This window comes from Acanthopagrus latus, chromosome 15 (assembly GCF_904848185.1).
Source record: "Acanthopagrus latus isolate v.2019 chromosome 15, fAcaLat1.1, whole genome shotgun sequence".
Lineage (NCBI taxonomy): Eukaryota > Metazoa > Chordata > Actinopteri > Spariformes > Sparidae > Acanthopagrus > Acanthopagrus latus.
Genome location: NC_051053.1, coordinates 2,060,031 through 2,081,769, shown reverse-complemented (window position 1 = coordinate 2,081,769; position 21,739 = coordinate 2,060,031). Strand labels below are relative to the sequence as shown.

General features: G+C 40.5%; 1 protein-coding gene across 4 annotated transcripts in view; it reads right to left on the bottom strand.

Annotated features, from left to right (window-relative positions):
- Positions 1–18,663, bottom strand: part of zswim8 (zinc finger, SWIM-type containing 8) — a 39,304-nt gene extending 20,641 nt beyond the window's left edge. For 2 of the 4 annotated variants that reach the window (XM_037124397.1, XM_037124398.1), the window contains exons 1-8: positions 16,730–18,663; positions 8,233–8,386; positions 5,369–5,463; positions 4,021–4,193; positions 3,051–3,158; positions 2,843–2,924; positions 2,584–2,704; positions 2,019–2,220 (exon numbers count right to left, since the gene is read on the bottom strand). In XM_037124397.1, the coding sequence (XP_036980292.1) occupies positions 2,019–2,220; positions 2,584–2,704; positions 2,843–2,924; positions 3,051–3,158; positions 4,021–4,193; positions 5,369–5,463; positions 8,233–8,386; positions 16,730–16,907 (1,113 nt within the window). In that variant the 5' untranslated portion in view covers positions 16,908–18,663. The remainder of the gene's footprint in view (positions 1–2,018; positions 2,221–2,583; positions 2,705–2,842; positions 2,925–3,050; positions 3,159–4,020; positions 4,194–5,368; positions 5,464–8,232; positions 8,387–16,729) is intronic. The other 2 variants (XM_037124395.1, XM_037124396.1) reach the window with 2 other exon arrangements.
- Positions 18,664–21,739: the final 3,076 nt, after the last annotated feature.

The window sequence follows — 21,739 nt, the reverse complement described above, 5'->3', positions numbered from 1 at the left end:
TCGACTATCAATGCACTAACAGGGTAGAAGCACAGGTTGCTAATGTTAGCCTATAAAGCCCTGCTAGTGGCCAGGTAATGAAAATTTCTTTTTATTTGATGACTTGTTTAATACCAGATGTTGTAAATCAATTCGTGAGTATCCATGCTTTTCTGTCTTCATCAGACAAATAACACTGTGATAATAAAACCACCAATGTGCGTGGAGTGAGGGCCAGTTCATCGCTGCTTACAGCTGTAATTGAGTTTATATCTGACAAATTGCATAAAACCTAATTTGCTTTTCTCTTCGACGACAAATCCTCTACCACCGTCTTGTCAGTAAACTCACCTAATTCTTGTTATGTGATAAGTGAATGCAATTTCTGTTGTATGGTTTTATTGGTGTATGTATAAACACTGTGTAACACAGACTACCAAGGCATGCCGGGATGGCACGTTGGAAATATTCGCCACGTCTCTTTACGTTGACGCTGATGTGGTGTACACTTGAGGCACACTCTTGCCACTCGTCATCCCTCCCTGTTTTGGCGTACTACTCCACAAAGTGGTCCAGGTTTACCTCCAATCCCTTAGTACTGTCCACCCTTAGAATCTGGGCCCAGTCCCCCTAGGCCCTATTTGTAAGAATCATTTATTTCCAGCCTCCTCTCTCGGCTTTACATTCACTCAGTGGGGCAGGAAGCAGCTTTCCCGTTTTAAAAGCTTGTACTGTAAAGAAGGGTTCGATAGTTTCGATATTATATTCCAGAAATATGATCTTTCACGCAATAATTTTTTTAGATATCTCCAAACAAGCCACTGTGTCAAAGCACTGTTCCCTTCTTTCCTGGCCCTCCCTACTGAGGCAGCATGGGAAGAAATGACCATCCTCTGTCCAAAAAAGGGACTGATATCATGGTTATACTCAACTAATGTCTCTGACATGACCTTTCAAAAATTAAGAACGGGTGGGAAGGTGAGTTGATGGTTGAGTTGTCGGACTGACACTGGGATGCACTACAAAGGATTAACTCATCCTCATCCTGTGCATGTCTGGGGCTTATTCAGTTTAAAGTAGTGCAAAGGGCTTATTTCAGTAGGGCTAGGTTAGCAGATATATATCCAGGAACGGACAGGAGTTGTAATAGATGCTCCCTCTCTCCAGCTGATTTAACACACGTTGTGGTTGTGTCCCCGTCTAAATCAATATTGGTCATCTGTTTTTCAAACTTTATGCGAAGTCATAGAAATTCAAATTAAGTCCTGTCCGTTGATTGCAATATTTGGTATTCCAATCGAGAATTTAACTTTAACCGGGACCAATTGGACATTATTGCTTTTACGTCACTTCTTGCCCATCGTAGAATCTTATTGGTGGAGAATCTTTAAGTATTGCCTGAAGTATGAGACACCTTTTTTATCTTATATTCTACTTCTTCCTCTCTCTGTTTCTTTTTTATTTTTTTCTATATATATGTTTATTCAAATCAATGGTCAACTACCTTAGTGTGGTGGGAGCTGAGCAGCCTGACTGACAACTGTCAAACTGTGAGTTTAAAGCCTTGGTAACCAACTGGTGTCGAAATGTGGACATGTAGTTGTGTGCTTGTTTTCAGTGTGTAGATCCTTAACCTGTTTTGAAGAATTGTGTAACAAACACAATGGAAAAAATAGCTGTTTTCCCAGAATACTGTCGAAATATGGGGGTGGAAAGGTGGGACAACTGTGTTGGGGGTTATTACTAAGCAATGTTCTCTTTTCTTTCTTGGGGGGTTTGTATAAGGTTTTTTCACTGTTTCACTTCCTGTAAAATGTAACATCCTTGATCCTCCAAAAAAAAGATTTATAAAAAAAACAAAGAAAAAAACAACTGGTGATGTATGAGAGTCTTCATAGGTTTTCATAGGTGGAGATTTAAACTACTACCCCTTGTAACTTCGTTCTGAGGGGCAAGGGGGTGAGGTTAAAAATTGGAAATGGGATTGCGCTAATGAGTATTTTTAGCAGCTTGAGCCTGTGTCAATGTTGAGGACAAACCTGTTCGTAGGTGAGGCACTGCTCGGTGAGGATCTCAAGCAGTGGGGCTGCGTTGCTGTCTCGTCTCTTGAACATCTCCCTAACAATAGACAGGAGGTTCCAGATACCTTCTGGCTCTCGGCCCCTCAAAGGTCGCAGCAGACATGCCCATTCAGCAGCAGCTGGCGGCTCGGTGGACGACAGGTACATGGAGTTTACATCACTGTTGATCACACACATACACGCACCACTTGTTTATGTGTAAGTAGCACAGCAGTAAAACAACTGGGAGAAAGGGAGTGTTATATAAAGTAAGGTGGTACTACAGTCTTGGGCAGGTAATATAAAAAACTATGCTGATCAAGGTATAAAGATGTCTCCCGGTATGAGGGTGTACAGGACACGTCAGGGCTAGCTGCTTAGCATGCTAACCTAGCAGCATGTCTGCAACACAATACAATGTCAAAATTGTTGTTACTTCACACACCATTGATAATGTTGGCTCATTTCTCGACTGTTTTACATTCGGGCCGTATCTTACATACAGCCCCTCTAAGGACCATTAAATGAGGTAAGAAGTGTGTACCTGAAGACTACAGGTGAAGGCCCACAGAACTTGTGAAGAGTCTTTTTGATGTTGTCACTGAGGGTCGACTCATCCAAATACCAGGTGCTCTGGTCAGATGCTGAAGGGCCTGCTGTGGGGTCTACACACACATAAACACATAGTTAAAAGTTCTCCCCTGGACTGAATATCAGACCTTGCACATTAAGACAGTTCCACCTTGTTCTCTTGCTGTACTGTATGTTATAAACAATCTATGTTTACATTTCTTGTACTGTACCTGGAGCTCCACACACAGTGTTGATGGCAGTAGACTGAGATGACAGCAGCTCATCCAGCAGTCGCTGAGCTGTTGGTAGGATCTGGGGACACAAAACTCAATGAATACCAAACTTTCTTTTTTATATGTAAATTACATATGCTGAGATACATTTTGTTCAATTCTTTGTTCTATATAGGGAACAACTGGTTTGGGAAATGGATGTTACCTGCTGAGGCAGCTCACTGATTAAGTACTGAGCAAACTTTTGGAGCTGGTCCCTCTGCAGCCGTGACAGAGACTCGGAGACTGGAGCCCTCAGACACACTGCTGATGCCTGAAGAAATACACAGACACATATGTAGAAACAAACCAACACCTAATAGCTTCAGAAATGTGTAAAATGTAAACCTCCAAACACACCTTAGATTACAGAAGACACAACACAGTTGATGACAAATAGACTATAGAGTTATTTTGCTAGTTGAGCATCCCCTCTTCATCATGTTGGTACAAATTTAAACTTCCTGTCAACAAATCATACATTGTTCCCAGGAAGGTAACACCACTGATGTGCCAATTTATTACATTTCCTATTCAATGTTGATTCAGTTAAGGATAATTCAGTTACAGTGCCAAATTTTCTTCTTAAATGAGAGTATCATAGTATTATTGATGTAAATAGTATATAGGCTCCCTCTTACCTGGAATATTAATGTTTTCATTAAGACTCAAATTAAAAAAATTCCGAGATTTGTGGTTAAAATCTAACAATGAATACATGAATAATATAGTTATGATTTTAGCATCTTAAGCATAACATTAAAAATGCTGTAGTCAAAGAACAAGTAATAAAAAAGGAAAAATAAGAAAAAAGGGGCGTCCAAGTAGCATGTGACGACTTGTCCAGGGAGTACCCTGCCCTCGCCCTGAGACAAGGCTGGGATTGGCTACGGCAGCAACATCCCGCGACCCCATGGAAAGGGATAAGCAGTTACGGACAATGACATGACAAGACATGACTGATTATCGAGACTTGACTAATCATTTTGGGTTTAACCCACTTCCCCATCCCCCATCTGATGAGGAAGTTGTGCCCGATACATCCTGTAGGCTATGAATACTTTTGTTTAGACCAACTGATTTGATGAAAACGTGACACAGTTTGATATAATTCCCTAGGATACACACAAACTCACATTATGGATCCTAAAGAGGCAGAGGGCCACCACATGAGCACACCATTTGGCTCCGGCGCCACAGGTGCAGCTGCAGGAAGTGATGCGGCAGCGATCAAACATGACCGCCACATTGTAAGCTCCTTTAGACTGACCGGCCTGACTGGACACCACTGTAGCACTAAGATGGAAGCCTGGTGAGAGGAGACAGTTAAAGAAGGACGGACAAAGAGACAGAATCAGAGAAGGCGACTGGAATGGACTGGACAAAGAAACTACAACAATTACCGTATTTTCACGACCGTAGGGCGCACCGGGTTATAGGGCGCGGTTTCAGTTATGGGTGCTTTTTCTGTATTTAACAAATACACAAGGCGCACTGGACCATAGAGCGCGGGCATGGTACAACACACTGGTAAAACATGCATGCTAGTGTGTGTATTTAAAAAGGCAGCGGGAGCAAAACTGAGTTTGGTTGTGCTTTATTGAAATCCTGGCCCGGATGGAAAGATGGCACCGTTTCATGAAGCGAAAGCACCAAGACGGACCTCCTTGAAAATGTTCAATTTTCATTTCTTCCGCTAGCGTTACTGCCCTTAGTCGTATGGTGACTGTAGAGACGCTTCTTCCAGCTGTCCTTTGACCGGCAATCCATTGCTCGAGTCGGTCTTCCAACTCGGGCCATCTCGCCTTGTGTCCGTGGAAACTCAGCTGCGTCTTCTTGACCTGTCGCAGCTCATTTTCCATCTTCCTCCACTTGCGAACCATAGATTCATTGATATTGTATTCCCTTGCGGCTGCTCGATTCCCTTGTTCCACCGCGTAACTGACAGCTTTCAGTTTAAACTGTGCTTCGTAAGCGTGTCTCTTTGCCATTATCGGGGTTGCCAAAACAATGATGCACATACCGGCACTAGTGTCCTTTGTATATACAATTCACGATTCACCCTTTAACATTCTCATCTAGTCCTCTGTTACGTCCGCCTTACAACGACAACAATAACGCCCACACTTCACACTTCACCCTTCAACGTTCTCATGTAATCCACCTTACAAAAAAAACAACACATTAGGCGCACTGCACTATAGGGTGCGCCGCACATTTTGGGGAAAATTTGAGACGTTTAGGTGCGCCTTATGGTCGTGAAAATACGGTACCAAGTGTGATACATACATTTATAGCTACAATGTAAGTGAATGGAGTTCCTTCAAATCACAATCATGTGATTGTACAGCTGTACATGCTATCATAATAAGCTCAAGCATAGCAGATTCTGCACAATCTATACAGCATGCTGTTATAGCTTACAATAGGAATAAAAAATGTCTCCTTGAGACACAATATGGTAAGTGCGACAACTCAACTCACCAATCTGCAGGGGGTCTTTGACAGCTCTGATCCTGTATAGCTGCTCTCCACGTTGAAATTCATCTGGACTTCCATTCGCCAGGCAGGAATATAACCTGTAATAGGAGGACAGAGATAGACAGGGGAGAGATGAACGACAGAGGTCAGACAAGAAGAAAACAAGAAGAGAAAAATGATAGAAGACACATGTAAAGGAAAGATGATGAGAAACATCCCAGTCACAAATCTCTGTGTTAAGTTTATTTCTAAAAGGCACAAAAATGTTTAGACAACTTTTTCACGGTGACATAAGAAGACATAAAATGCCACAGTACTGAGATCCTGAGAGCCATGTTCTTCTTCCACTTGTTAGTTGATGCTGTAAGGATGTCCTCTGTCTAGAGAAATACGTGTGCCTCAATCCATGTTGGCCTAAAGGGGGAAGCTTCCCATGTGTCCTTCTGGACAGCTGCACAATCTAAAAATGTCAGCCTCCTACCTGGAAATTCCATCTTTCACTTGTCAAGGTTTGTGCAAGTGTGTGTGATAAATTTCAGAGAATTCAACGGTAACAAATACCTACGCTTCCACCAAGCAGTCCAGTTTACTAGTTGAAAATGGTATGAAAAGAAATCAATGCTGTTCTGTTTTTTTGGTTACCTTTCTGCTGTGGTACTTAGCACCCTGATCCAATGCTAAAAGGTGGAGTTAAAATTAAGGGTGCGCCGCTCAGGATTTTTGGGGCTGCTCACCGCAGAAGTATAGGCTGATACTGACCACCGACCAGAAGGAAGTTTCTTCATTTTATTATTATCTATAGTTGTTATCAGTGGCATAGTAAAATCATAATTAAAACAAAATCAAGTTATCTCTAACCTTTAAAAAAAACAGAATTTAGGAAGCATTCTGTCTCAATCTCAGTTATGTCAGTATTTGTACTGAAGTCTTTGTGCCCTGAAGCCACTACTCCACCACTTGGTCACCGCTTGTACCTTGTCAATTCAGATTGATAAAATGTACAAAGATGAAAGATGAAAAATGATCGTAGCTCCAAAGTACATTCACCTACAAACTGTACTCAGCTAAAGTACTTCAGTACTAATCTTTAGTGTAAACTTGCTGTGTTGTCACATTAAACTACATTACACAGTTCACAGTTTAACACTTTATGTTCCTCGGAACAGTTCTGTAGTGTTTAGCTCTGCTGTAACCTATAAGCACTGTCATCTGCAAGTTGTTAGCTCTGGTTGCTGTTAGCTGTCATGCTGCAGGGTTCAAAACAAAGAGCATTACCCTGTACCCCTTCTCCAGACAACAAAAAATATAAACGGACAGTGCCAAATAATATGTTGAAGGTACTACTTCTACTAACGACACATGTCTTCTCCTGCTGTTACTACAGTTATCTCTCTCCACAGCACTGTGCCAGTACTAATTATGATCACTGGCTGGCCTCTCAGCGTGAGACCTAATGTTATGAGAACTGTTCCCCAGCACCGGTCTATCTGTCCCCCACGGGGGGCCACGCAAACTCATGACAGTGGTTAAACCAAGAGGGCATCAAAAATCTGTATGGATATTGCCAAAAGGATAGCTGGTAAGCTGTTAGCAGCGGCCTTTTTGCAGTGCACAGACAAACTGTCTCGGGTTTTAATCTACTCTTCTAATCAGGCTCTGTAGAGGCCACCATTCAAACTCTTTACAACAAATTTGGTCGATGACGATCTGTGCCTGATCAATCAGAGCATCCTTAGTTAAAACACTACAACCCACTGATTGGTCAGTTGGATCAACTAGAATCTTCTCATCACCCATGCTCTAAAGTAAGATCTCCCAAACCTATGTATTTTAGCAGTCTTCTGTCTTGCTGCCTGTAGCTTTTATCAGAGTTTGCTTCTTTCTTGTAATAAGCAACTAGAAACTGAGAAGAAAGAAAATGCAACATGTGTGCTGTGCATAGTGACTGTGTTTAAGCAAGAGCGAGAGAGCTGCAGAAAAGAAGGCAAAAGGAAAACATGATTGGCAGTGTGTTGATGTTGCCAGTTGGGCAGTAATGCAGTAAATATTCATGATTTAAGTGACTTCACAAACAAAATTATGTTTTGGCTGCTGTCAACATCAATTAGGTTGCAACCCAAAACACTTCCTGCCTCCTCATATAACAAAAGCTGGGGTTAGAGATTAAAATTCATTTCTTCGTGTTTAAGTTATTTCTGTTTTGTCACTTGCAAATGTTAGGGTCTCAATCACTACACATTATAACAGCATCCATATGATTATAAACTGTCCATGGGTTTAGTCTGACAGGGGGACACCTGGGAAACACTGACGTCATCAACATGACGTGTACCGTCACGCCTCTTATTCTGTGTGAATTACATGGCGGTACGGCGGAGATGCTTCACTCTGTGAAGCGGAGAATTGGCGAACCACCGCTCGGGATATAATGCGGAGAAGCTGTGTAAAAACGGCTACTGACAAAATGAACACCGCATTTGAAAATCTCAAGTTCTTTCACCACGTGGTTTTGCTGGTATTATCAAGAACAATCACATAAATTAACTGCAAATATAGCAAGATAATCTTTATTTTATTTTCAAACCATATCTACTAATAACACGGTAAAATAAATGCAGCCTGACTACAGAGCAGTCTGCCTACTGCCTGCTTCTGTACTGAGAACAGATTAAACAAATATATAACTATAATAATCTAACTTTGGATACATTTTTGTAAAGATTATCACAGGAGACTTTAAAAGAGTTCATCAGCACATCAGCAAATTGTACTTGCATCTTTAACTGTCAGTAGCTGACAGGATTACCAGCACCTCCATCCCTGAAAGGTGAAAAAAAAAAAGAATTCTAGGTTATCAGTGTTCTCACCTGATGTCCTCCTCATTCTCGGGAAAGCTCCAGTAGGCAATGCGGAGCTGGAGCTGCTCTGGGACAGGGGGATAAACCTTCTCCACCACCTCGAATGGGATGTGGAAGGCTACCTGCTTTGCTGACAACTCCACCAGAGGAATCACCTGGCCATCTGGCGAAGACCACAGAAGAGCAAAAGATTAGCTCAGTGAGTCGGATTGTAGAAAAAAGACTTGAGAGCTGCAGGCTGAATGACCACAACTACCTGACATGAAGTAATAAAGAATAACTCAACAGAAGGGTGAAGAGCAGTGTTGCTCCCTCACAAGGCCGGTTTAACACTTGTGGGTACTATTCCGTGCAAGTATGTCACTGTTTGAAACTATTTACATAACATAAAAGATTTACACAACATAAAAGTTGTGGCAATGGATAAACAATAGGGTTCTATCAAACCAAACTTGTTTGTACTGAAGCTGCTGACTGACATTATATTGCACAATGTTCAGTATCTTTAAATAGTTACATTATATTCTTAAGGATACAAAAGCTGTTTAATTTACTCCTGAAACTTTGCATCTTTTAGCCTTCACAAGTGCAACAATATCAGGTGTCAAATCCTGAGTAGCAGCCAATTTCAGGATGACATTTAAAGTGCTTTTAAAGATACTGAAAAAACGTGTCCAAGCTCACAGAGGCAAATTTGTCCTTCAAATCTGAATCACAGTGCAGGTCAATTATTACAAGTTGACTTGACTGTCAATAGCGAGCAAAAAACTGTCAAACCCACCAGAGATCTGAAACCACTGCAGAAAAACTTGCAGCAATCCCTTATTCTTGTCTTTGTAAAGACTCTTGTAAGCATTAACTCCGGTCACTTCTTTAAGACGAGAAATTACTATCTTACACACAAGATATGAATTTGTCTGTATTGCAGGAGGATCACAGCAGGTAATTTCAGCAATATTTTCCTCATTAAAGACTTTCACCAACCTGTATCCTAGCTGCTATTGATCAAAATAATTGTTTTATGACCTGTCCTGCTCGATCCACAGACCAAGATCCACAAGATCATTATTGCACACAGAGGAACAGCAGCATTCTCCTTCTCAGTTGAATATCAGTGTATTTTTCCATTTGCCGTCACATAGAGTTGTTAACGGGACAGATTGTAAAACAGCGAAGAGAGAAGGTCCAGCAGCCACAAACCACAAACCCATCCCTCACTAAATGCTCCAGGTCCTGGCGCACCTGACTCTTAAGAGAATGGGAGATGACACTCCGATTTGTTTAATTTATATTTTAATTTATAATTTAATTTACAATACAATACAATACAACAGCAAACCCGTCAGTATGGTTTTTCTTTTCTTTTCTTATCCAAAAATTCACAATAGTGGGGTAAGCCTAGCAACCTCTTAAGTCCAGAAGTGCAGCTACACACAAATCATTTGTTCGTTTATATATTTTTGATATATTTTGATATGATTCCGTCATTGTGACCAATGAGGGAATCCAAGCTGTGTGTGCGCGTGCGTGTTTGTGTGTGTGTCTTCTGAAGAAGGGGCAGCATAAGCACAATGACAGAAGTCTTACTGGGAGCACAGTAGTTTGCCACTGAGAGCAGAAAAAGTGATAGGTCTCAGATTACAGACCTCATTTCCAAGCCACTGCTTGTGCTTCTGTTTACCATATATGGAGGAAAGCACTCCGTTCATATAATGCCATCCTTTGGGTAAGAACTCAGGAGCTCGTGTTTACAGGCCATTGCCAAGGCCATCAAGAAAAGCAGACTATCATCATTCAAATCTTATGTGAGTGTAAATCATTGAGCTAAGCCATTGTGTAACAAAGCACAGATAATTTGAAAACCAGGTTGTAGAACAGCTTTATTGGCCTAGTATGTGAACACATGCAAGCAATTTGACTCCAGTTTTCTGCTGCTCTCAATGTACTTAGTTTGATGTCTATTTCTGCCTGTCTAAGAACAACGATGCCAAAAGTGAACCAAGGTAGATATAAACATTTAACCATATGTGCATTCACAGACTTGGCCTTCTTTTCTATTACAGAATACAAAAGTAGTTGAAGCACAAATCTGGCTCATTAAATATTGTAGCATTTGATACATAATATTTGACCCAGTTGAATTAAGAAATGATTAGAGTGCATCCAAGCAAATCTAGTCTTTCTTCTTAGTCTTAACAACACTGTAACAAGACTGCTCTCATTCAAGCTCTGAACTTGTCTAGAAACTACTTCAGGCATCAGCTTAGTCCTAATTCTACTGAACTGTAATATTGTCTTTGAACTGGTTGACTTTACATTATTCATTTTTAGACAGAGCACTGAGCCGCCAATTTGCCCGTCCTTTTGGCGGCTCAGTCCCCGGATTTAGACAGAGGGCAGCAAATTGGGGGTCTGTTTTGGTCCGTCGATTTTCCGCTTCAGACGATACACTTATTACTGCCTCGCCCGGAAATGTGCTGGCCTCTGCGTGAAGTGGGCGGAGGTGTCAATGACCTGCACTATTGTGCGACCCACAGTCGGGGAGTTTTAAAACCAAGAAACAGCTGATCACAGCAGTCAGTCCATCACTTCATCCGCGGACATTAAGATGAACAACTGGACAGCTGCAGAGATCCAGGAGATGCAGCGTCTCCTCGGTCTCTGTAGCTGTTTGGTTGTTGTTGCGTCGGCAAGCTACGGACGATCGCTACTTTCAAATTAAAGGCCCCCCCGCTAAGAGCACAGTTCTAAACTCCTATGGGGTGCAATGTAAAGCTCTTATTTTGAAGACAAATTCTATTTCACTGTTCACTGCCCAACTTCGTTTATGCCTACCACAGAGGCGGCTTTTGGAAAAGGAGGAATATTACGCCTCGGTTTTAGAGAGACAGCTCGGCACATTGCCGTAGTATTTCAATTTCCAATTTTGACATGCTACATTGAAAAATACTGATATTCAACACCATGTTTGATACTACAGTGGGATATAGATTAGAGTAGATGTTTGCTATCTGTATTTTGTTGTTTCAGAAACAACAAAACACACATAGCAGCTCTTCATTTTTGACAATATAAATATTAATATAAACAAGTATTAAACACATTAAAAATCCTAACATATATAACAATAGTACAATATGTACAACTAGACAAATAGAAAAAAAGATTCAAATAGGTGTTTACACAACATCAAGGGCATACCATTTTAAATTGTTATCAAAAGGTAAGCATTAGGCCAGTGTTCTGTGTGTCGATTTATGGGGCCGATGTAGATACTAATATAAGGGAGTAAAACATTTCCATGACAATATACCTGCTGATGAATACACCCCATAGATTCATGTCAGAAGTGTCATTCAAACTGGAAAAAAGCTCAACATATATTTTCAATAATTAATGTAGCAAGCGTTGGTTAACAAGCCAAGACATTAAACTTGGTGATAAGAGAGTAGCAGCATAAGGCTGAGTGACAAAACAACCAAGGATGAGGAAAAGTTGTAATATTCAGGAGGAGAATTCTGTGCGAAATCAGAGATATTTATCTCTTAAAGCTCTTATCCAAGAGCTTTAATAGTACAAACTTTAGCGAGTCCCAAGCAAATCTAATGGCTTGCCAGTCACGAGAACATGTTTATGTGTCCTTATGTTTGTTTGTTTTTTCATTTTTTTAAATGATGCATATTTTTCACTACTACTCTATTTCCACTCATGGCAGGAAAAAGTTTAAAACTCAGAGCGCAGGGTTTCCTTTGGTGCAAAAGCTCAAGAATGAAAGGAAAACTAGGCCTACTACATCCATATGAGTACATTACAGCATGGTCTTTTGAAATGTAAGTAGTATTGTAAATCTGCAGCCTGACTGATGTTATTTACCAGATGTCTTAATTACTACAAAATCCATTTAAAATGAGTAAAGTGTACTATTAACATCTGCATGTTGTGAATATATTACAGTTTTAGTACACAGTAAGAAACTGTGACAGTCCGACTGCAACAGTAAAGAGCTACAGAGAGAGGGTGGTACAGTGGCTGGGTAGTAACAGAGAGCAGGCTGCCAGCAGATCATTGGCTGTGGCAGGTGAATGACAGCAAGCTGTCCACCAATCAGCTGCTAGCAGACAAGGAAGCCGCTTCAACAGCTGTTCCTTTGTAGCTAGCTGGTGAAGAGCTGAGGACTGATTCAGTGTTTTCACTGGGTCACTTGTCTTCTCCCTACCTTTCTTATTTCCTCCCTCTGTCCATTTCCCTCCACTGCACTCCATTAGTTCACTGACATACACCTATGGTGCACTGGGTGGAGTATTCTCCTCACTATTTAATAGCCTCTGCTGTTATACACACTGGATACTCAGCTGTTACATTCAGCTGTTGAGTACCAGTCACTCTAAAAAGCCGTCCTCATTTGATCAAGTTTGACTGACACATCTTAATAGTGGTCTGTGAATTCAAATAAATGAATAGATAAGAAGGATTATTTGTTTGTCTTGGGGAGCTGGAACAATTACTGCAACAAATAAATGAGGCAGTTTTGCTGACTTTGCCATTCTGTCTGTTCATCAATCAATCAATCAATCCATCCATCCATCCATCCATCCATCCCACTATTCCACACACAGTTCCCAGTAAATTAATGGGATAACCTTTTAGGCTGCCCGTTAGTGATTTTTCATTGTGATATTCAGACATGCAGCTACATTAAGGAACATTTCCGTCTGGTGCCTTTTCACACATGCCATGGCAATACCGAAATAGATTGAACAAGAGACAGTAGAGCAGATGGGGGCAATGCAATACTTATGGATTCCAACAACCATAAAAACCTAAATGGAAGAAGACGATAGAAGGCCAGATGTGCAGGGACACAGCAGAAGACATATAAGACAAGAAATGTTTTTTTTGAGATCTACTCACAGAATCACGCAATTAATACATTAAGAGGAACATTCAAAAAGCATTGGATGCTGAACTAGACATAACTAGAGACAATGCATAATCAGTAGAGGCTTGTGATTGGTTCACTGACTTCACATGACATGTTAAGCTATCAGTACAATGAGTTTTATTTTTGTATTTAGAAAATGTGGACCTGTTCATATATTTACAAATTAATACATCTGTCAAACTCCCTCAAAGACGGTTTATAAAATGTATAATATATAATAGTTTACAGAAAATTAAACGGAAGAAACTCAAGTGAAATGAGAAGAGAAAATGAAAAATAAACTGTCAGAGAGTGACTGGCATTCCATGTGTAATACCGGGCAGTCTTCAACTAGATGTAAACAATGGAGTGAATTTGGATGGAAGAATCTAATATAACTATTATGTTACACCTCACACAAATAATAACACAAGAGTCTGATTTTTTCTAACATCATGTAAACACGGTTACCTTCCCCAGCATTGCTGCATTTCCCCCAATTGTTAATTTAAACCTGACTTTGTACTATGAATGTTCCTTCTCTGTGAGCAATTCATGTAAACCTTTACTTCAACATGCAAGGCATTTCACCAGATGAAAACACACATCATGTACCTGCCCATAACACACTTGTTACCATTCTCCTCCCCTAAGTGTTTTCTCAGCTGCTCGGCAGATGGTCAACAGATTTTGCACACACCTGTCCCTGTTGTGTTGTGCATGTTATGCTCCTTATACTTTATAAGAATTAAAAACATTGCATATAGGAGGACTATTCTCTCATCTTTTGTTATGTCTCTGTCTGTTGAGAAAAACTTCAGTTTGAGAAACATAGTTATTCTTGTAAGCTGCTGGCTTGCAACTAACACGTGTCAAGAAGGGGCACAAGAATTCCAAACTTCACTAATATTCTTAACAACTCTCCAATAGGAATACAAGATTGACTTGTATCTGTAAAACATTTGAGCAGGCTACTATTAACATGTTAGAAACCACAACTTAATAGCCCATCCACCTGGTTTATTAGGATCCCCATTAGCTACTGCACTGCAGCAGCCATTCTTCCTCTGTAGTGAGGGGATTAGTATTTGGATACATTATCTTGATGAAGTCTTTAGTTTTACACCTTGATTGATTGAGATTAACACATGTTCTCATTTTGGTGACTGTAGCTGGCAAATTCATTAACAGGGACAGGAGGTTTCAGTTCAAGGAAAGTTATCTGTGATACTCTTGACAGAATTCCTGCAATGTCATGGAAAGCGAGGGTCACGTGACAGAGAATATAGGCATCAAACAGCATCTATAGGCTACTGGGACATCAGCCCTAGTAATAGTCTAATGTCTTAGCCTGTCACATTCAGACTACAAAGCCTGCTGTGTTCATTTCCACCTGCACTGATGCGTTTTTTTCTAATCATGATCAGATATTGGGTTACAGTCAGATCACATGTTACAACCTGATGGAAATGGGTTTATAAGGTAGTAAATATGACATTACTAATGTTTTCTTGTCTACTCTTTTCTTTAATGTGTATTTTGCATATCTATGCGAAATTTTAATGGGTAAGCAGTGAAAAAGGGCTGAGCTGCCGTAAAGTTTTATTCTCAAGTTAAAAGGAAATTCTGGTATTTTTAAACTTGGGCCCTATATTTACAAGTTAACATTGTTCAAGAACAAGTTTCACTCTGAAATCTCATAAGGTGAGTTTGAGTTTACCTAGAGGAACTGCCAGCAACAATGTATTTCCAAAATCATGGCCGACTGATTTTGACAATCTAGATGAGGCAACAGCTAACATTGTATGATTTCAGAGCAAGAATTTTCCTTAAGGAAAGAATGGATCTTATTGTTTAACAAAAAAGAATAGATTCCATAATACTGTCAAACACATAGAATAACAACCTCAGCCTTTCAGTGAAAAAACAAGCCCTTATAGTGGACGCAACTTTGACGGTTGGAGTTGTACTAAAGGATTACTCTGCAGCCATGTCATGGCTGCCAGAAGAGGTGATCTACTGGACTGATTCCAAAACTTTTAGTAAGTATGAATTATTTACACACCAAAACATGTAAATATGGGGCCACCGGTTTTAAAATATTGTAATTACCCTTTAAGGCTTTGATTAAGAAGGGGGGCTGTGATGCTTTAGAACAATAAAATCAGCCTTTATTACGGCTGCCTGTGTAGGATAAAGTGGTCTTTATAATAGACAGTATTTCCATCTTCTCAAACCTGCCACTTTCACACTGCCACAGATCATCCTTATATGCCACAGAGGTTGGCAACTTACAGCCCTCCTCAGTGTAAAAAGCAAGATAAGGATGAAGATAAGAACATCTGTCAGGGGTGAGTTTTAATTATTGCAGGGAGGGAGGTTAAAACAGAAAGCAGCCACAGTGATCTGTTAGACTTAGATCCGTGCAAAAAATATTCTAAATTCTAAATACTGGACATAATTATTAGCATTTTTGGGTTCCACTTTTTTCCTATTAAAACTAAACCCAGCTCTTGACCAGGAACAAGATCTCTGACAAAACTGGAGCTGCTTCACTTGTTAACTTCAATCGTTAATTGAATACTGTTTTGTCATCTTTTAAAGAAACTCTTTCATTACTGTTTGTTATGAAATGACTGAAGGCAAGTCATTTGTGGCACATGGATTTTGAGAACCAGTAAAAATCATGTGGGTGAGTGTAGACATGCAGCATAAATAACAAGAATTAACAAAACACATCATTATCTTTGAGACAAATTATGAGAAGCTGAAGCCAATCTGTAAAATACATTCAGTGAAATTCAAAGTAAATCAGTTTGCTCTGGCTGACACATTTCAGGGTTAATGAACGCTTACTCTGAGAGTTAACTGTTACATGCGAAGGCGACTGGTGTCATTCACTAGAACTGGTTGTTGTTCCTGTAGCACATGGCTCTCTGCTTGCTGATGGCTTTAGTAAACAGGAACAGGAAGAGTCTCTGGAGAGTTACCCCAGAGAAATCTAGGCTAGGCTCCTCTCTGGACCTCGGCTGAGGATTCGGTGGCCAGTGTTTTCCATATCCCCAGGAAACATTCACCACATTACAATCCATATAATGATTCATATACACCATACAAGCAGTCTTCAAAAAGGCTTTGAGATTACTTAAGTAACAGTTAGTTGACTAACTTGTGAGAAACTGCAACTATGCTTTTGCATAGTTCAACAAAGTACAGTGACTTATATGTTAGTCCTTGTATCTGCACAGCAATAACATGACAAAGCTAAGTGGAGCTGATGGGGGGCTGGACTTTACATAATTGAATAATATCAGTGACAACTACAGTGTTTAGAATATCACCAAACTAACAAGTACGTTTCTATAATGTATAACTCCAATTTACTTGCACATGAAACTAATTAACTGTTATATTTTATAATATATACATATCATATAAAATGTTTGAGAGCAACAGATAATATTGGTGATGTTCTCTGACTCTGTTTTAATCCAGCCGAGTAAAGACATTCACACTTACTCTGGAAATTTATGTTGAATGAAAATGTATGAATGAATATGTCTGTCTGTGTCAGGGTTGTCCAACCTTTAATCTTGACAGTTGGGGAGTTGGGTCCAGCAGACTGCTTCCTCCATCCCCTCCAGTTTTGACAGAGACTCTCTGCCTCTGAGATGAAGGAGCACAGAGAGTCTTCCTCGAACCGGTCCGAGTCTTCGAAGGAGAACCTCTCCCCATCCTCCCACTCGGCGAACATAAGTTCCATTACATCCACTTTTTAACTGCTTCGGAGTCCAGAGGACTGCGACTCTGGGCCACGGCCTTTCCTCGATCTAGAAAAACCAAGAGGAAACCCGGCAAACAGTGTCCAACACTCGGGAGGAATCGGAGTCTTAAGACTGGGGGAGGGGAGGCCACTAGCAACCACAACACAGCTGAGAGGCTTACCGCTGGGCCCTCACACACAGCTACATACTACAAACTCTGGCAAGGCTGTGTTCTCCTTTAAACTGTCTGTAGGAACATACACAACTACAAGTACACCGCGTTTATATTTAAATTCGCATGAGTTTCAGCTTTGTAATTTATTCAAATCAAACCACTGGTCATTTAAATCGATTTACGGACCCACTCCATGCCGCCTGACTGACTTGTGGCTCTCTTTACAGTCCAGTACTTTGACTAGAAAGTCCTTCGTCGGTTTTGGTTTTAATGCACTACTGCCGACTGCTGCCTCTGAGGAGAAACAAGCCAAATACACCAGCTAAGTATTGTTCATGTCAAACAAACCAATTAGTATAAATGCAAAACTTATTAATTCCGCCTCCAACATGCAGCTATGAATTCTTATACATATTGCTGACTCGGGGTACCAATGTGATTAAATCTTTAAGAAGTCATTAAGTTGTTTTCTCTCATCCAGTCCTGCTCTTTTCAGCCAATCAGCTCGACTGTAGTCGATATCTCGATCATGTATTGTAGCTTTAACCCAATTCTGAAAGTTAAATCTCTCTCAGACAAACACTGTTATTCAGTCGATGTCAAATACACACATACGTTAATGCAACCAACTGTGCTGTTTGTTGTACATTTAGTGTGCTAGTTAAATGTTCTTATGATGGGCTGCTAGTACAAATAACATTTAGCCGATGATAGCGGAAAGGCTAATTATGCTAATAACAACGAACTGAGATATCACAAAAGCTGTCATCGGTTGCAGACGATTATACTGAGGTTAAATTTGGTTTCTTACACGACGACAGGCGTTGCTTTACCTTCGTATTGGTCCAACTACCTTACGTTAGCTATGGGTACTAGCACGAGAAAGCTAACCTCCAAACGGCTAACTCCAGCTAGCTTAAATAGCTGTTTGTTTACATTTACTAGTGAAGCCATACACCTGCCTCAATGCAATAACTACGTGCTTATTTGTAACGCAGATCTTCTAGAGTTTTGCATTTTCAAAGGTTACAAACGGTTCACAATTCGATATTAATCCCCGCTCCTAGCTCAATGTTTTCCGTTCTTTGTATTAGTATTAGAGCCTTCTGCCTGACGTTATAAGCTCGTATATTCCTCAGTCAGCTCTTTTGCAGAAATTCGAATCAATCCACAGGTATCGTCCTTCCCGACTGACAGCGGCTGTCCTGGTGTCTTATAATCGTCTATGCTTCCAAATGACACCGGGATCCCCAGAACGTCCCCCGTATCGCTCTCGTCCAGGCTCTATCAGAGTATCAGTCTGCCGGGGAAAGATGGCTCACCTCTCCAACAGCACCTCCTCCATCAGCTGATCACAGCTTCCGGCTGCCAGCTCTACACAGGCAGCGGTTCAGATGGTTTTGTGCTCGACTGGAGAAAAACGCCGACATGAGATCTGTCAACAAACCTTGCTTACGCATATTGTCGTGTTGAGTACATGAACTGGTCAAACATCATATTGGGAATTTACATTTCATTTACTCGTGTTATTTTACTCCATGAACATGCCCCAAGCTGACCTCAAAAAGTCCTTCTTGTTTTTGTTATTTTGAGCTTATAGCTGCTTAGTTACGCTCACACCTTGAATGGTATACTCATGGTGATAAAACAGACTGTCCTGTGTTGACTATTGTTTTTGTGTGTGTGTGTGTGTGTGTGTGTCATTTTCTTATGATTATGTTTTGTATATTACTGTCTTGTCTGACCTGAACAAAATTCATTTCCCTGGAGAATAAAGAAAATCTAATCTAATCTTTTTTTTGTGTTCATCCCATTCATTTTAGGAGATGGGACGGAATATGGGAATTGCAACTTTAGCCTTTGGAAAAGATTCCTGCCCAAGTAGGTGAACCTGACAGCAGTGTTCTTTTTTTGCTGGCTGATGTTAGCATGCCAATGTCATTTGCACTACTGTTTTCTTGGCTTAACTTTCTAAGTATAGCTAACAAGCTAACTCAGAGCCTTTCACACATGCACTGTAACTCTGGGTTTATCCAGAGTTTACCTGGAGGAGCTGTATGTGTGAACACAAATGTTTGCATTATTTATTATTTTTAAAAAAAACTTTTTATTGTCTTTTCAAGAGAGAAACATAAACAACATAACAAATCCCATAGTCAGGAAATAGGAAAATTGTGTTTATTTAAAAAGAATAGTTGACAATAAAGTCAATACAGTGCCAGGCATGCCAGGCTAACAGAGAGGCATTTCAGTCACTTCAAGTTCACAAATACTTTGCAGGTCTGAATACTCAAGATAATGAATAACAGGGCCCCAAACCTTGTTGGATATCTATTTTCCTTTTATTACAATTTAGATGCAATTTCTTCCATCATATATTTTACCTCTCCCTAAGACATTCTTATATCATACATTCCCAAACACAATGGAAAAAAGTTGCCTTGAATTGTCCACATTTAAAATACAGGTCAGGGATATTGCTATTAAATTTAAAACTTTTCTGGAGTAATATATGTGGGCATGTGCCAATTACTATTGTAAATGCTTGAGTCAGGTATTTGCTGTTCATGTTTGAGCTTTCCCACAAGCATTCTTCCACTCAGTAAGTGAAATTCTTTCCTGTAAGTCCAAGTTTTAAATGCTTGCCTTAAAGATTCAGTGGATACAAGAAAGTCATAAAATCCATATTTTTTTTTTCTTTCTCCTTTCCAGTGGAGAGTATGGAGGTGCAGTGCTTCATGCAACATTAATAGGGATTTCGGGGTTAAATTTGACTATCAATAATAATTAATAATTATCAGGGATGATTAATGATTTTGATAATAATAAGATCCAATTTACATAAGGTCACCTCTGGGGCACCACCACTGAAGAAGGGAAAAAATTGCCAATTCACCAAATCAGTCTCATAAAAGGTACTGAACTGTCAGTTTGTGACTGTGATTAATAGTTAACTTCATAAATACAACCAAATGGTGGCATGATGATGCCACACCGAATGGCATGGACAAAGAAAGACTACAGAAAAAATGGATGAAAATGGATCAAAAGAGGATTACACAATAGCAAATATATCAAATATCAAAAGTTTGGACTCAGGTCCAAGATGGTGGATCGCCACTTTGATAGGTGAGAAAAATGATGGTGCTCACACCATTCGCTCACTAATATCACATGTAGGTGTGATATGGTCCAGGCTGAAGAAGTGTGTGTGTGTGTGTGATATTGTGCCAGGTCAGAGAAGTTGGTTAGATGCATGCAAAGACCCTGCGTCATAATAATAATGTATTGGATTTGTATGACGCTTTTCAAGACACCCAAAGTGCTCTGACAGGGTTCCAGGTTCCATTCATTCACGCAGTCATATTGGTGGTGGTAAACTACAATTGTAGCCACAGCTGCCCTGGGGCAGACTGACGGAAGTGTGGCTGCCATTCAGTGCCTACGACCACCACCTCAAACATACAGCAGTCAGACACATTCACACAAGGCAAGGTGGGTGAAGTGTCTTAGCCAAAGACACAATGACCAGGGCCAGTGGCAAGGGCAGGGATTGAACCAATGACCTTCCAAACATTTACCAACCCGCTCTACCACCTGAGCCATGGTCATACTTCAACTAACATCAAATTAGCCATGAAGTGAAGCAAACTAGCAATAACCTGACTAGACAGAGATCACACTAACACCCAAACAGTAAACAAACACAGAGATTGAGTACATGTGTGCATTACATCAACCAATAAATTGTTTAAAAAGTCAAAAATCCTGAGCGCCATTCACAATGGCGTTTGGATTCAGGGTTAGAGCGCCAATTCCCCGCCCCGTCTCAGTGTTAATCTCCTGGAGGCGGTGAGGGGTGAAATTTCGCTCCGGTGCTGATCCGCCTCTGGAGGTAGTATCAGGGCTGCATTATTGGCAAACCAAACCAGTGTGAGGGCATGTCGATCGGACAGTCTGATAACCGTACAGGTGCCTTCCTCAACTTAATAAAGACAAATTTCCCACAAAGAAATGTTACAGAACCAAACATTAGTAACGTAGTAACCGTAACTGTCTTTGGCAACTTATATGAGAGAAATAAATACCACAGTTACGTGGAAGCATCTGCCTGCCGCCTATCCTACTGACTCCTTCACATTTCTGCCTGAAAAACAGCATCTGTAACCAGCAAAAAACTTTAACTTAGCGAGTGTTTGTGATGAAAATAAATCACAGCGATGGTCAGCCCTCCAGACTGAGACTTCAGGGAACTTTCCCCCAGAAATCAGCCTCCGTCCCCGTGAGTGACAGAGTCAGACAGCGACAAGTTTACTGATGGCGATAATGTAAGTATGTAATTTGATGCAAAAAATGTATCTTTGTCACGTTCCATTATGTTTAGTGGGTCAGGATCTCAATAACTACACATTATAACAGCATCCTTATGATTCTAAACTATCTGCAGGTTTAGATTGACAAGAGGACACCGGCAAAACACCTTGAAAACACATGTCATCATCATGACATGTACCATCACTCCTCTTTAGGAGCCGTAGTGCCGACTTTCTGTGTGAATTACACAGCGGCTCGTCTTTAAGGCGGACATGCTTCGCTCAGTGTGAATGACCATCGGTGGAGATTTGGGGAACCACTGCTGCAGAGATAATGCGGCGT